Source organism: Drosophila hydei, unplaced genomic scaffold (assembly GCF_003285905.1).
Source record: "Drosophila hydei strain 15085-1641.00,03,60 unplaced genomic scaffold, DhydRS2 tig00000001-arrow-pilon, whole genome shotgun sequence".
Taxonomy (NCBI): domain Eukaryota; kingdom Metazoa; phylum Arthropoda; class Insecta; order Diptera; family Drosophilidae; genus Drosophila; species Drosophila hydei.
The window spans coordinates 14305497-14321813 of record NW_022045643.1 but is presented as its reverse complement, the minus strand read 5'-3'; the positions used below and the strand labels follow the sequence as shown (position 1 = coordinate 14321813).

Genomic DNA, 16317 nt, shown 5'->3' with positions numbered 1-16317 from the left:
GTTGATGACTTGGTTGGTTTGTTTGCCTGCAAATATGCAGCAAATGGCTACGTCCTCCTAGCAAAGCAGCTTTTGCTGTTTATCCCAAACTTTGCTCAGTTCGCTCTATTTGAATTCAAGCCTTGGCTTGACGGTTTCATATATCATGCAACTAATAGGTTTTCTTTGCATAGACTTTGTTTTCCTAGTTGTTGTTTTTCGCGTTGTTGTTATTGGGACTTTCCTTACACTTATTTCTATTCTTGTTGCCGGCTTTTATTTACTTGGGCTACCTTTTTCGCGCTGCCATACAAATAGCTCCAATAGTCGTATAGACATTTTTATGTGGGCAACTTAATAGACCAAAAGCTAATTTTTAAACTTCCACTGAATAACTCTATTCACTTTTGAGCTGAGTTATTAATGTAATAAAGCAGTTAGTTTTATTTTAAATTTATTGTAATCTATATTCTTTAACAAAGTTATCTGTAGCCATTAAGCCAATGGCTGACTTATGAGTAACAAGTTCACTTCTAGTGCCTGTTCTAATGAGCCTAAAACCTTGTGCTATGTGTATTTGAGAAACTGAAACTATTTATATTCCACTAGAAGAGTCACCTGATTGAAATTGTATATTTGCTAAAGTTTGTAAAGCTCAACAAATTTAAAATATTAATGAAACTACTCGTATATTTGATAGGATTTTAATAAAAAATAAATAAATAATTGTTAATAATAACAAACAAATTATTACATGGCTTTTTATTTAATTTTTTACCTACATAATTAATAAATCCATTTACACAAAAATATTTGTTGCTTGTTTTTAGTTAAAGCTAATGAAAAGGTCAAACTAGCTAAGCAGACCGTCTGCGAATAGTTTCAATAAAAAAATATTCCTAATCTCAAAACTTTACCAATTGACAAAAGAGACATTTCTAGGGCATCTAGCACCCATAAAAAATTAAATAATAATAATAAAATAATATAAGAACACACAGGAGACCCCACATTAATATAACTATAAATATAATATTTTTGATTAGAAAAATAATTCAAGTAGCTTTAGACATGACGTTGATCCGTAAGTAATGATTACTCATATTTCGAATAATTCGCATTTTGAATACATTCTTCAATCCAACCCTATTTGAAAAAAGAATCTATTTTAATTCGTAGATACTTGTGATTTGGCACATACACATATGTGAATGTGACTATTTCGGCCAGGATTTATTGGGATTGTGCATACCGAACATAAGTTATTCGATTATTAAACTCCTATAGTAAAGCCCATTAAGCAATCTAAATGTAAGTATATGTTGTTTCTATACTGCTGCCTAGAGCACAGTTAGTTGTTATAGATAAGGAAAATTTATAAAAATTTAAAGATGAAAATATCAAGTAGGTAATGGTGGGGGGAAAATGATTTGGACTGCTTTGAATGTGATGATACTTATAGCTTCGAGAAAATCAGTTGCAATATACTAAGAAAGTATTACACAATACAATATACATTATATAGTATTACCCATTAACAACAATCCTTATTTAAATACGTCTACGCGTGAGCAGTTAAAATTTGTTAAACATTATTTTTGAGAATTGCAGTTGATGATAGTTTTTTTCGGTTTTGCGTCATAATAAATCACAGTAAATCTTTTTAGAGGCCAAGCTGGCCATTAATTAGGATCTTTCGTTCACTGGCAGGGGAAGCCGCTAATTAAACTACCCCCAAAAGTATGCAATGCTCCATTGCAGCAGTAACTGCAGTGCTGGTCGGGCGGGTGAGGTGGGGCAAGCTTTTACGCTGTGACTAATTCATGCAAAGTTGGCGTTCAACTGCAGTTGGAAAAAGCGCCACAAAAACTGTTATGAAATTCATTTAAAACAGAAGTTAAAAAGTCGCCAAAAAACAGAAATGACAAAAAAATGTGAAATGGGAAACGAAAGTTTTATCCTCGTAACAAGGCAGAGGCAGCTAAAGTTGGCCGTTGATGAACTGCGACATGGACGTGGACACATATAGAGAGCTGTGCTATTCCTCTCAGGTCCTCCGACTCAAAACGAGTCAATTTAAGCGGCTTAGAAGCCGGCCTTTGGTCAGTATAGAAATTGCGAAAGCGCTGCGTATGCGTTATATTTGTGAATTTATTTTTGTTTTGGCTCGTAATCAAATTTACATATTTGGGCCACTGAAATTAATTATAATACCGCCACACACATACACACACACAAAACCCACATTGAGAGTCAAAGCCACAGAGCGAGAGATAGAGAGAGAAGGTTAGTAGTGCGAGTAAGTGAGAGAAATGCTATGAATACGAATTGCGGTGCAGCTTTTGGCTTTGGCTTTGCGGCTCAGCGCCAGCGCCATCTCCATCTCATTCTCTGACTGAATGTGTTGGTAATTTCATTTGGCTATTTCGTTTACTTCCCTCGCATACCCCCTGCACACCCACACACACACACATGGCAAAACTCATTTCATGGGTCACAGGGTACAATCATATGAGAGGGCAACTGAGCAACAGAAAAAACCTGGCCAAAAATTGATTATGGTGAAGGCTGCACCGCCCCAGGGTCGAAGTAGATGGCAAACCGAGCAACTATCATCAAAATCCTATTAGTTGGCCTTGCACATGGAATAGAATAGAGCTTTGTCCTTGTCCAGTTGCCTGCGTTTTGTCAGCGTTTATTTGCCAAATTAATTCCCAAAAAGGTAAGCCAAACTTGCGATTTGAAACAATCAGCGCTGTCAAGGTTGGAGCTTTCTACGCACACCCCTTTTCACAGCCACACACACACGCGCGCATACAAAAGAAAAGTCCTTTTGTCCTTTTCGGTCTGCTGCTGTTGCAACTGTTGTTTGCCCAGCGGGCAGAAGATGCCACCTGGGCTATAGCACACAATTTGTGACAATTCCTTTTTGTGGATTAATATTTGCTCTGGTTCTGTCCCTGGCCAACACCGGAGCCCGGACGGGCGGACTCTACGTCCCTTTTGTTGCTGGCATTGCTGTTCGCTTAACTTCACTCGGGAATCCTGACCGGTTGCGCTTTTCCTCTGCTCCGGTCCTTTCGTTAGTTTCTATTTGTTTCTACACTTTATTTAAATTAACATGCGCATATTTTTTAATAGTCTTGCCAGCAAGTGTTGCCAGAAATTCAGAGATCTGCTGAAGGCGCCTCAAAAAGGCTTTTTTAAACAAAGGGCTGTGCTTGTGATTTGAGTCCCAGGATAATTATTTTTAATGCTGCGCTCATTGTTTTAGAACTTTATAATGCTTGAGTTTCTCCTGCTCAGGGTTGTCAAATTATTGCTAAAATTAGCAGCAAGTGGCTAACTTTTTCTGGTCCATACGCGATCTTTTTTCACTTACATAGATTCAGGCTAAAATTCAGTATTGCGTCAACTATGACAAAATCTACAATTTAACTAATTTTTGCGATTATCAGGCTTAAAAGAGTCATTGTCATAAAGTCATAATGCCACTGAAACTACAAAAATCTATATATTTCCCTTAAGCCTTTCTGAATGTATTTACTAAATCAACACTCAAATAAAGGAGATTTTTCATTTTATTATTTTTTTATTATTTATTATTATTCATTGAGATCTCGTAAACTTTTTGAATTTAGTTTAATGTATATTTTATATAATTTTTATTTTTGCATAAATCTTGTATGAGTTAAAATACAAGTTTCCCAGCTTAAAGGCTTTAAAGATTTCAATTTGAAGGAAAAAATTTAAAGGATAGGCTATCCCATTTCCAGCTGAACATATTTAAGTTAAGTGTAGCGTAACTACAGAATTAACCAAAAGAAGATACTAGCCGATGTACATACTTATGGCCCCCAAAACAAATTTTTCTATGGTCTCTTCTGGCCTCAATTCCACTTGCAGAACTTTATTATGTGCTAATAGCTCCAGCGTACAGAGTAGGAAAAAGCAATTTCATTAATAAACATATTTTTATTGCAACTTGTATAAAAGATCTTAATCAAAAATAAATCAACTTGTATAGAGACATACATGTATATACGTATTCACTGTAGAAAATGAATTTATTGAGTACCCTGCGATTCACTCTAATAAATTATTTAATTTGGTAATTGGCCCCAAAATAAATGTGCCCTCCACTTTGGGGTAATTGAAAAGTGCGCTTAGCAGCGAACGCAATAAGAAATACTTAAGCAGGACAAATGTGGGCGGCGGCATATATGTATTAGCTTTCAAAATACATAGTAGCACGAGCGATGCAGTCGCAGATAAGAGATACCAGCATTTTGCCTTACCCAAGTGAACAGAACTTGAGACAGTCACGACCAAGAATATTTCGCGGACTGGAAAGTCTGAGCTACTTCCACTACAGCTAAAAAAATAATAAATAGCATGGTCGAAAATGACTTTTTACTCCTTTGCCCGTGCAAGTGCCACAAGTAGGGCCGATTAGGTGAGGTCTGGTGGCTTTGACATCTATCCTGATATATGGCGGAGCATACATGAAACTCCTTTTTGTGTACATCGCACAATGTCTGACAAAGTTGGCGTCGTTTGTTTTTTGACCGCCTTGCGATTCTTTCTGGTCAGTTCTCTCGGTGCCACACTAAGACGCCACTTGAGGGACACTAATACGCCTACCATGCAGCAGGAAGGATTTTTGCTTTAAAAATTCGCAGTTCTCTTGCCTGAACTGTACGTAGTCGTTATCTTGTATCCATGGGGAAACGCCATAATAAATTAGTATGAGCAGAGTTTACTTGAATTCCGAAGGAATTTTACTATGAATTAAGTTTAACGCTTCTTGACACTGAAGCATGCAACACATTCAGGGTATTTCAAAGCGATCCTTCTCAACTCAATACCTCCAACTTCTTTTCTTTATGGTTTCGGTCATTTTAACATTATTTAATCTATCGTTTACACGCACATATTCTCGTCTTCCAGATCAAGAAAAAAAATAATTTTGTTTTATTTTTTATTTTTTATTCATTTTATTTTGTTACATAAATTTTCACAAAAACATTTTCAACTTTTTCAATGGGTTCAGAAATTTTATTTTTGTTTAAAAACTAAATATTCATTGCTTAAGATAGAGTTCGATTAAATAGTACTTTCCACAGTCTTAGAGCTAGAGTCCCATAGCCTAGCTCGTGTGATTCTCTGTCAGCATCCTCCACATATCAACATCAAAATTATATGACAAAGGCAGAATATATATTCCAGTAGGCAGCTGCCATGAAAAATATATTGTATATTTATCCACGCTCAACGGGGCGTGGTAAGTCGTAAAGAGCTATAACTTCTTGAAACAGAACATTTGACGGGTAAATTAATGTAGATCTCTTCTATAAATTTAACAACAATTACCTCTTGATTGCACGCAAATCTCTTATCCACACTAGAAGAAAACGTGATAAATCGGAACCGGAATATATTCCCAAGATTTTTAGATAATACCGAACTCTTCTTCACATAGACCTAAATATTTCACGATCTATCTATTATACATTTGATACAACTTACATTACCAATTTTGAAATTTTAGAAAACAATTTTGTTTTAGGGACCAAGCTTGACTGAAGTCTAATTGGCTATATTTAAATGCAATTTAATTTTTGCAAAAATCCTAATATATACCACTTTTGATCTGCATAAATTGACTCTTGATTTTAGACTCAGGAATTTTTTCATAATATAGCATTATGTATTTCAAAATATTTCAATGCATCAAGTTCAAGCCCGAGCTGAAAATCAAATTTTTCGAGAGCAAACAAATCGATGTTTAAATCGATGTTAGAGAATTAATTGCTTGTTATTGATGTCGCAATTCAAACGGTAACCACGCAAGTGACAACACTTTGCGTACACTTGTGAATTTTATTGGCATCGGCTTATTTCCCCACCAAAAACAAGAAAACACAAGAAAATCGATGATGAAATAATAGCGCCAACTAAACTTAACAGCATCTGTTCTCTCTTGCGAGCACATGGGCCAGCTGTCGAGTCGAAGACATTGCGTAATTTTGCAAGTCGCTCAAATCAAGTTTTCCATAAGCAACAGCAACGAAAGTGAGGCGCAATATTTTTGAAATTTGTAAAACATTTTCCACGCGTGCTATTCAGTTTTCATTCATTGCTTGGCGAGGTTAGTCGCTTGGAAAACTGAGCTGCAGATCTACGTCTAAGACTAAGGCTAAGATGAGCGAACTCATACGACGCGTTGTGCTTCTGGCATTGCTTGTTTGCCTAGTTCGAGGCGATGATCCCTTTCTGACTGAGCCGCGTAAGTGTCAAGTGGATTGTGTGCTTACTTATCAAGCTTAACGCTTATATCAAGCTTCGATGAACTGAGGTTCGCAAATGCATTTGCCGAATGTAGCGCTTGCTTTTAACTCAATTTTAATATCAATTGCAAATCATTTGATGCTGGTTGGGCCGGCACGCAATGTAACTAACCCACTTAATGGTTTATTGCCAAATATTGCACCACTAAACCGGATCTGTTTCTCTGCATTTATTTGTGTCTTTTATTTTGAAATTCAACTCCACTGAAATCAAAAACCTCAATTTTAATCGAACCGCAGCAGATTACATTAAAGAATGTAAAATAGCCGATAAGAATTTCGTCAACTGCTCCACGCAAAGCATTCAACAGCTCTTCGACAAACTAAACGATGGTGAGTCGCTGATATAGACACCGGTTGGGGTATCTAAGCAGCCGCGCCCACTGCATATTACAGGAATTCCGGGTCTGACAAGTATCAAGAGCTTTGATCCCTTCCACTTGAACCGAATACGAATATCCCAGGGCAATAGCAATGCGATCAATCTAAAGGTCGAGCTGGCTAATATAAAGATCTTTGGATTTGGTCACACCAAAGTGCTAGAGAGCCTGTAAGTCCAGCTGTATATAGAATATATCTATATTCGTTATGTTTACTGTACTCTCCTTTGGTAGTGTTTTCAAGAAGGACTACAGCTGGAAGACCACATTCACGTTGCCGGTAATGAAGCTTCAAGGCGATTATAGTTTGTTTGGGCGTATTTTGCTCATACCTCTAAATGGACACGGCCAGGTCTTTTTAGATGCAGGTGAGCAGTGTTTCCTGATATTCGCTTCAAACCAATCACTCGTACCCCTTTGCAGAGAACATGACTGTTACTATGCACACCAAGACGCGACTGTACTCAAAGGGCGGCTTCACCTTTTACAATGTGACCAACTGCCGCGTAGACTTCAAGATGGATGGCTTGAAATCATACTTCTCCAATCTGTTCAACGGCAACAAGCAATTGGGTGAGTAACGGGAAGGCCTGTCCCTGTGTCTCTCCCTCTCTCTCAACAACTCGATCCCTCTTCAGAGGACAGCACCAACAAGTTCTTCAATGATAACTGGCGAATGCTGGCAGATGCTCTTTACACAGTTATCACGCAGACCATAGAGGACATTCTGCTCGATGTTCTGAAGAAGATTTTCCACTTCATACCAGCGAATTACTTTGTCAGCGACATTCCCACTCCGGAGCAGCTTTATGGTAAAACGAAGCCGAAACCAAAATAAACATAATTAAACAACTGCGAGTTTTTGATGTTATTTATTGGTTTCGGTTATCGAAATAAGACTATTTAAGCTAACTATTCAAGGTAATCGTAATATATGTCTTGCCAACCTCTTTTTTAGATTTTTAAAACCACTATTAATATAAATTTCTACTATGTTCATTTAAAAGATGGCAAAAAATATATTTTGGCAATTGTGCTTACTGAATGTTTCATTTGATTAAATATTACTTTCAGGATTAGAATAATTTGGAGTTTAATCATTTGGAGTTATTGCTTACTGAATGATTAAATATTATTTTCAGGCTTAGAATAATTTGGAGTTTATTGTTATATTTCTTTAGAATTTTAAAACCATTATTAATATAAATTTCTACTATGTTCATTTAAAAGATGGCAAAAAATATATTTTGGAAATTGTGCTTACTGAATGTTTCATTTGATTAAATATTACTTTCAGGCTTAGAATAATTTGGAGTTTATTGTTATATTTCTTTAGAATTTTAAAACCAATATTAATATAAATTTCTGCTATGTTCATTTAAAAGATGGCAAAAAATATATATTGGAAATTGTGCTTACTGAATGTTTCATTTGATTAAATATTACTTTCAGGCTTAGAATAAAATGGAGTTTATTGTTATATTAAAAGAATAAATAACACTTGCTTAAAAAGCAAGCATTTTGGTTCTCAATGCAATAGCATAATAACCAAATTTATCATTTATTTTTAAAGATCGATAAACAACGATAAACAAGATCGAAAAAGTAAGAGAGCTCTAGTCCAAACGAAACGCAGTTCCCGCAGCGGCTGTGCTACGTCTCTACAGTCGAAACACTACTGTTGTATTTCTTTTCTTCTAGATTGAACTTCTTAATCAAAATTATAGAGCATGATAATGATATATGTGTGTATTTGCCAAAGCACAAGTTTATAGTATTTGAAATATGTTTTTTGGAAATTTGAAAGGAAGAGAGGAAGGTACCCAAAACCCAAAATATAAATCTGAAGTCTTCAGAATTTGCGGTATTCAAGCTATGCGACTTTGGTTGGTAATAAGATGAGTTATGAGTTATAGCTTTTATCCTTGCTTTAAGACTATGTAAATTAAGTGTTTATATAAAGTGAATATTCAATCTGTAAACAATCTCGAAAACTACTCTTGTAGCTATTGAAGACGCATTGTCTCTAAACTATATATCAAAATGGAAACTATTCAAAATATTTATACTCGAGCTTGATATACACGAGTTGAAATATCAAACGCCAAATCTCTAGCGCCATAACTAATAGCCTTTCTGTAGTGGAAGTAACTTTCGTAACAACTGCTTGAACGAGGATGCCACAAATATATTTAACGATACTTCCAACCGAAAAACGTATTTAAAATCGTCAATGTTAAGAGTATGACTAGCAATGCAAATGTTCTTGGGCCAGTCATTATAGCCACGTTATTGATCGTGGAGGCAATTGTGGCTAATTCTAATTAGTTGATGTCATTATGACTCTTCTGAAAAAAAGTCCCATATCTGTGATCAAGTTTGAACTTTTGGGACTATGTGGGGTTAATTCTCTTCAATATCGGCAGGCATGCGAATAGGCAGACGGACAGTGCCCAAGAAACCCATATACTCTTTTCAAGTTCTGAACGAGTACAAAAACAAAGCAAGCAAATTGATACAATGAAGTTATTTGTTGCCTGCCGCATAGGGAAGATTATTTGAATTCTGATATTTGAGCAGGTTACTAGTGTTTTAGCTCAAGGCAAATTTGAAAATTAGAAAACAAATATGAATTCATGGTAAGTGCGACAGATGTCCTTGATCGTAAATGAATTTGTGTTAATTTTGGCCAATGGGAGGCTGCGCGATTCTCTCAGCGACATGTTGCGCACCAATCGCCACGCAGACTGCAGATTCATTATTGAGACTTCGGCAGGAAACAAGGTTTTTGCGTGTCACAAATTGATCTTGAGCTGTGCCTCGGAGGTGTTTGATCGCATGCTCTTTGGCAGCTACAATGAGTCCACTAGCGGAGATGTGAAGCTGAACGATGTCGAGCCAAAGGTGTTCGAGAAGTTTCGCGAATACGTGTACAGCTACGATGTGGAAAGGCTTCAATTATACGACTTCGACACACTTGTGAAACTGGCCGAGTTCGGCAACAAGTACCTGGTGGAGTCCATCAAGGACGACTGTGTGCGACAGCTCCTATACCGAAAGGACATGTTCGACGCAGATGAGCTGCTACGCCTCTTTCAGTGCGCGCACACACTGAACAGCGCCACACTGATTGACCAGATCTCCCGCGACCTGAAGAACCACGCAAAGAGGGTGCTCAACCACTCTGCCATATACCAGTTCGGCACGGATGTGTTCAAGTTCTATATTGAGGTTGTCGAGGGCAGACTCAGCGAGGCAGAGCGCTTTAACTTAATTGAAATGTACATCAAGTTCCACGAACTGGACGCGTTTAACGGAGAGCCTGGCGTCACAGATACTGAAACTGATGATGACAAGAAAGCTACTAATACCAGCCAGGTTGCTAATACAGCAGTCGAAGCAGAGGGCAAAGTTAACGCGGACTATATTAGTGATTTACTGGGACTAATCGACTTTTGCAAATTCACGCCTAAAGACTTCTACGAGGGACCTGGCAAATCAAGTTTACTTACTATGCAGCAAAAGTATGAGCATCTCTATAAGATTGCCAGGGCCTGTGCACATGTCGCGGCCCAGGAGGAACTAGAGACCAAGCTAGGCAATTGCTTCCTCTCCTCTAGCTGTCATCCAGATCACGAGGTACAGCGACAATATATGAATCGCCCATATGGTGCTAATTCAAGTCGCCGAGCCGACTTATCAAAACCTGACATGTCGTTTGACTAACTTTTATAATTCCAATATCAGAGTAGTAGTAGTACTAGTAATAGAGCTTCACAAACTGCTCTCATATTAGTCAATATATTAGGTGGACTTCTGCCTTTATTATCCGTGGATAACCACTTTCTTCAGTCATATAGTCTTCACTAATTTGTAAAATTTTTAGTATATCTTCTATTCGCTTCTTTTTCCTACCACTTTCTTCTCTCTTTATTCTCTCTACTATATTTTCCCTTCTCTCATAATTCACATCTCATCTCACTTATCATTTCAATTCTCATCTCACTTCTCATCTCACTTCTCATCTCACTTCTCATCTCACTTATCATTTCAATTCTCATCTCACTTCTCATCTCACATCTCATCTCACTTCTCATTTCACTTATCTTCTCTTCCCTTCCCTTCTCTTTCCTTTTCTCTTCTCGACTCTCTTCTCTTTTCTCTTTTTCTCTTCTATTCCCAACTCTTCTCTCAAAATTTTCTATTGAATACGTGTCGCATCACATAAAAATGCAAACTCTTTCACATTTTTGTATTATTTATAGTCCAAAAAAAGAAATAAAAATATTATAAATTATACTTTAAATGAAGTACAACATTTTTAGATAGATTCAAGATATATGATAATTGCCAATCTCTAAATTTATGCTATACGTAAGATATCTGTTGCAGGTTCCCAGATCGAGAAATTCACACGGACGGATGGGCAGAGCTGATCGACCCGAATGCTGCTAGTTGGTTCAATTTTAACACATTTTAACCATTATGCCCTGAATTCGCACTTTCAATGGGTTCACGGTATAAAAATTGAGCCATAAATATGGAAAGTCCAGCTACAGAATGATGGAAGTATGGTGTTGGCGAAGGTTAACCGCAAACATTGCAAAGCTAAAGTCGTGTGTTTAAATTAATTGCCGCAAACATGCCCACACTCCAAATATGTGGATTTATATATATTTCATACCCTGTAACCAAAAGACAAAGGGAGAGTAGCATAAGTTCCACAGCTGCGCAGCACTAAGAGTAACTCTCTTCTAGTGCTACCTACACAAATATTGCCGATTAAATGTTCTTGATGAAAGATATCATTTCACATTATGGAGCTTCGCGAATTTATATTTTTCAAATAGTTTTATTTTTAATTACAAATCTAACATGTAAGCAGGGTTTTCAATTCTTTTACCCGAAACTTTAAAGTTCTGTCCCATCGAGTACATTTATACTCCTCTCATTTATCTAAAATTTTGGTCTACACTTAAATAACTTAAGTAACTGTCACACGAATTTAGAAATAGTCTAAGTCATTAAGTTATATGCCCTACATCTCCTCTCTAATGACGCTTAACCTTATGACGCGCCCTCGACAAGTCCTTTCATTTCTGCCTAATTAAATTCCGTTCAAGATTAAATTGTTTCATCCAATATCGAACTACTTAAATCAAGTCTAGGTATCTTCCAGTCGGTACGCTCAGTCACATCATTTTTGTTTTGCGCATTGTCCTTTTTTTGCGCATTGCCTTTTTGAAGTCTGCCAATAATTTGTGAATGCAGCGGCTGCTGATGTAGATGCTCATGCTGTTACCGCTGGTTCTCGTTGTTGTTGTTGTTTTACCAGCACCGCAATTAAAACATTTGACGCAGTTGCGACCATTACAAATGTCCAGCAATAATTTTAAATTTAAGTTGCAATTCGTTTTTCTTTATTACTTTTTCGCATATAAATAAGGCTAAATCTATATAAATATAAAATATAAATTTTAATATTCCTTTTTGCAAAGTAAAGCAATCATTATCATTAGTGTTTATTAAGTTAGTAAGTTCATGGGTTATTCTAGCTCGATCTTAATTAATCAATCCATCCAAATGCATTTAGTGCCGAATATGCTCAAATTGTTCATCAGATACCCAAATGCATATATCCAAGTCACATCAGACGCCCCATTCGCAACGTTTCTACTAGTTTCAGCTTTCTATGTAACAAATTCTGTGCGTGGTCTCCGTGAATTCGCAACGTGTAAACAGAGAGATGCGAAAAAGCAGACAGCTGAAAATAGTACGCGAAAACCAAAGATAAATAAATTGAAAAATTTGTTCTGACTGCTAGAATATCCGCATACTCTTTGGCAATGGCGTAAAGCACGGAATAACGAATATAGATATTGAAATAAAATATTAAAATCAAAAGTTATGATATATTGTATATGAATTTTGATACTTAGACTATGAACACGATAGAAAATAAAAAAAATGTTGCTCAAGCTGTTTCTAGTAATGGGGGAATGTACACATATTGATACAATATCGGGTATTTCCGAGGCGGACTCTATTGAATTCCTCATTAGTCAATATATCTTGGCATATCTACACTAAGCTAACAAGATGATGCGTCGCCTGATTGCATCGATCAAAGGAATTCCGTAACAATAAATAAATAAACCTAAAATTGATCAAAACTTCAGTTACGAATCCAATGAATGAATCGCAAGACTCTCGCTCAACTTACGTCGAATGTTTTTCCTCGATAAAGAAGCATATACGAACAGCCTGTTTTTGTACGTGTTTTTGCCTGGGCAGTTGGCCAAAGTGGAGTTAAAAGTATTTCAATATTCGCAACGAATGTTGTTATATATTTGCTGAGGTTGCCAACGGAGTTCCCAATATTTTTCAACACGTGTCGGGCTGGTTTTAAAAGGCCAAACCAAAGGAATGTGCGGCCTCTCCTAAACTGCAACCTGGAGGCAATTTAATATTGTAGAAGAATCTTCCATAAAAGCTGGCTATAAACCAATTATTACTTCCCGTCTTATAATTCTAATGACCATACCCTAAGCATCCACGTTTTATAGGCTTAATTGCAATTCTGGACAGTATTGGTCATACCCAATGGAATAATTAGCCCTAAAAACTTAACACAGAATACAAGTCGACCCGAATGTTTTAGCTGACAAATACATGTATTTAGTAAGCTTAAGTTCGTACAGAAACTTTTTCAAAGTAAATTTAAAACAAAATATTTAAAGCCTTTTCATTTGTGGGAGTCTTGCTTGGAGACACTAATGCTCAGGTTGCCCCTTTTGGCCATCACGACAAAATCGAGTGCAACTGCATAAAAATCTCTTAAAAATATTACAAATTGTGTAATATCTGTCAAAATACATTATAAATAGCATAACTCTAATGTGGTACTGTGGCTATTAAATAATTAAATCAAAACCCTTTTAGCAACTTGTGTGAACTGTTCTAAGAAAAAGCCACATAATGGCGTTTTAGTAATGATGAATGATGAATGATTAATCCGAAATATGTATATTGTCTGTAAAATACGGATAGATGTAATGGGCTCAGTGCCTGTTTTGAGCCATGGCCATTCATTATGTATTTAATTATATTGTCCACTCAACGTTATGGTCCAATTAATTACAAAATAATTTCAAATTAAATCATGTCATTGCAAAACGTTAAATGCATTTTTGTAGATTACAAAAACAAAAACCACTCGCACGCACACGGCCAATTGGCCGATAAAAGTTCATGAACTTTAAAGCCGAAATAATAAAAATTTATGGCCAAATAATTGCAATCTCATTAGGACAACCCCGAGAGCAGGACATGGACATGACACCAGTGCGATCCCGGCCAATTTGCAATTTGCAATGGCAGCAGCATTCGTGGGATGCGTGTGTATAAGTGCACGCATTTTGTAAAATATTTAACAATAATTGAGCGTAAAATAATCGCACAAAATGGGCCTCGTTCATCGAAAAATCCTCGCCGGGCAGCAAGCTCCCAACTGTCCGCCTTTCAGTCCCCAGTTGCTGTGCGCGTTAATTGCAGCGATTTTGTTGTCGCTGTTCCTGCAACATTGCATCGCATCGCATCGCATCGCTTTGCACATGGACACGGATTGCGGCGACAATTGTAATTAAATAGACACCACACACATGGCAGACGCTCTTTGCTCCTACCCTCCGAAAATTTATATGCTACAATCGACAGTGGCGGCGGTCAGACATGGGCAGATGCTGTAATGCAGCTCCATGAGATATCTCTGGAGTCTTGTAGCCCTATATTGTATACACTGTGGAATAAAAACGAAACTCTCCTCAAATAAACATCAGCTGTGAAATTAGCATTATTTTTGAAAGTCAAATGTCTAGTTGAGAATATTTAAAAACGTATATATCTTCTGTAAAATTGTACACGGCAAATATTACAGCTTACAATATATTTGTATATTATTTATATATATTTTATTTATATGCGTTTTTCATTTCACTACACTAAGATTATAAGTTTATTTCAATAGTTTTCAATTTTTAATTTGACTTGGATAAATAGAATTTGACAAAAATAATAAGTATTTGAAGTTCAAGAGTCTATTCAGAGGTATCTTATTTTTGATCCGGATTATAGAGTTCATAAAACGCTTATCATATAAATACATACACACAGAACTGTAGAAGATATATAATTCTAGCCACTTTCCATTAACAAAACAGCCAAAATTAAACATAAATATTACAAAATACAAAATATAAACAAAAACTAATTTCTTGTTTCGTGGTGTAATATATTTTTATTTTTTTCCGTCTAATTGAAGTAAGCAGTTTGGCAAGCCACATCCAACAAGCAGAGTGGCGCAGTGGAAGCGTGCTGGGCCCATAACCCAGAGGTCCGAGGATCGAAACCTTGCTCTGCTATGACAGAATTGGCATCAGATTTGACATTTGCCGTCAAGTCTTCAGTTCTAATTTTTTTTTTATTAATTAAGTCTTATTTTTAATGTAAACATTTAAATTATAATAATCAAAAAAAATAAATATTAAATTATATTAACTTATCTCAGTGTTTATTAATGTGATATTCATTGCAATCTTTAGCTTTTTATAAGAACGGAATCTAAAAATCAAAGCATCTTGTATTATTAACGTTAATTTCTAAACACTTTTTTAATTTACATCAACTTTTTAAATATATTTTGAATTTATTTCTAGCTTACTTTCAAAATTTCATAAGATTTTAACTACGCAGGCTTCATTTACCGATGAGCCTAAAAGCATGCAACAAAAATTTTTATAAATTGTGTGGTCTACTTCTTACCAGCTCGAAAAGTAATTTAATGATTCGCCCCAAAGTATGTATAATTTTAAATCATATTATAAAATACTAAATAACTACGGCTTATTTTGATGACCAGCATATGATAAAAATAAAATGGTTGATAATATTAAATTATAATTCAAATATTAATAAAACTATTTAAAATTATACAACAATTTTAAATATAACAAAATTAAAATGTCATCACTGAGATTAGAACCCCCGACCTGGCTACTTCCTTACCTGTGTTCACATTAGCTTCGTGCAACTCGGAAATCATCAGCAGAGTGGCGCAGTGGAAGCGTGCTGGGCCCATAACCCAGAGGTCCGAGGATCGAAACCTTGCTCTGCTATGAGATTTATCAGATTATACGGAATAATCTTTTTTGATTCCCATTTTTATACCACTGTAAAGGGGCTTCGCTTTTATTCCATTTGAAATTATAGTTTTGTCCATTTACTAAAAGTAATTGAGTTGCTGTTTTTAGCATTAATTTTCTCTATGCAGCTTCTGCATAGATACGTTATGTGTGTGTGTTTTTTTTATAAATTAGAATTATTTAAACGGGCATATTTGCGGTGAAAAGCGATTTTGGTTAGTAGCAAGAGGGAGGTGAACATCATGAGCAGTAAACAACATAGATATATCTATTTAATCGACGCGAATATTTTTTGTTTTTGAATTGCGTATTGAAGCATGATACTAAAATTAGACTTGCGAGTGTGAGTGCGAGTGCGAGTGATTAGGGTTTATCTGCATGGCTCGACTATTATTGTAATTGTTTGCG

The 16317-nt window shown here is 36.0% G+C and overlaps 2 protein-coding genes and 2 non-coding genes across 5 annotated transcripts; all 4 read left to right on the top strand.

Annotated features, from left to right (window-relative positions):
• The first annotated feature begins 6132 nt into the window (after positions 1–6132).
• LOC111597549 (circadian clock-controlled protein) lies at positions 6133–7566 on the top strand. The gene is made up of 6 exons (XM_023312345.2): positions 6133–6268; positions 6570–6662; positions 6726–6879; positions 6944–7077; positions 7133–7282; positions 7348–7566. The coding sequence occupies exons 1-6, from the start codon at positions 6184–6186 to the stop codon at positions 7545–7547; spliced, it is 816 nt and encodes a 271-aa protein (XP_023168113.2). The 5' UTR covers positions 6133–6183; the 3' UTR covers positions 7548–7566.
• Positions 7567–9264: 1698 nt separating this feature from the next.
• LOC111597521 (kelch-like protein 7) lies at positions 9265–10655 on the top strand. Of its 2 annotated transcripts, none has more exons than XM_023312294.2 (2): positions 9265–9348; positions 9409–10655. In XM_023312294.2, exons 1-2 carry the CDS (start codon positions 9338–9340, stop codon positions 10433–10435), a joined length of 1038 nt encoding a protein of 345 aa, XP_023168062.1. In that variant the 5' UTR covers positions 9265–9337; the 3' UTR covers positions 10436–10655. The 2 variants fall into 2 exon arrangements, with proteins under 2 accessions (XP_023168062.1, XP_023168063.1); XM_023312295.2 differs by having other exon boundaries at positions 9290–9348; positions 9427–10655.
• Positions 10656–15057: 4402 nt separating this feature from the next.
• Trnam-cau lies at positions 15058–15129 on the top strand. The gene has a single exon. It is a non-coding gene; the product is annotated as a tRNA-Met (tRNA).
• A 681-nt stretch (positions 15130–15810) lies between these two features.
• On the top strand, positions 15811–15882 carry Trnam-cau. The gene has a single exon. It is a non-coding gene; the product is annotated as a tRNA-Met (tRNA).
• Positions 15883–16317: the final 435 nt, after the last annotated feature.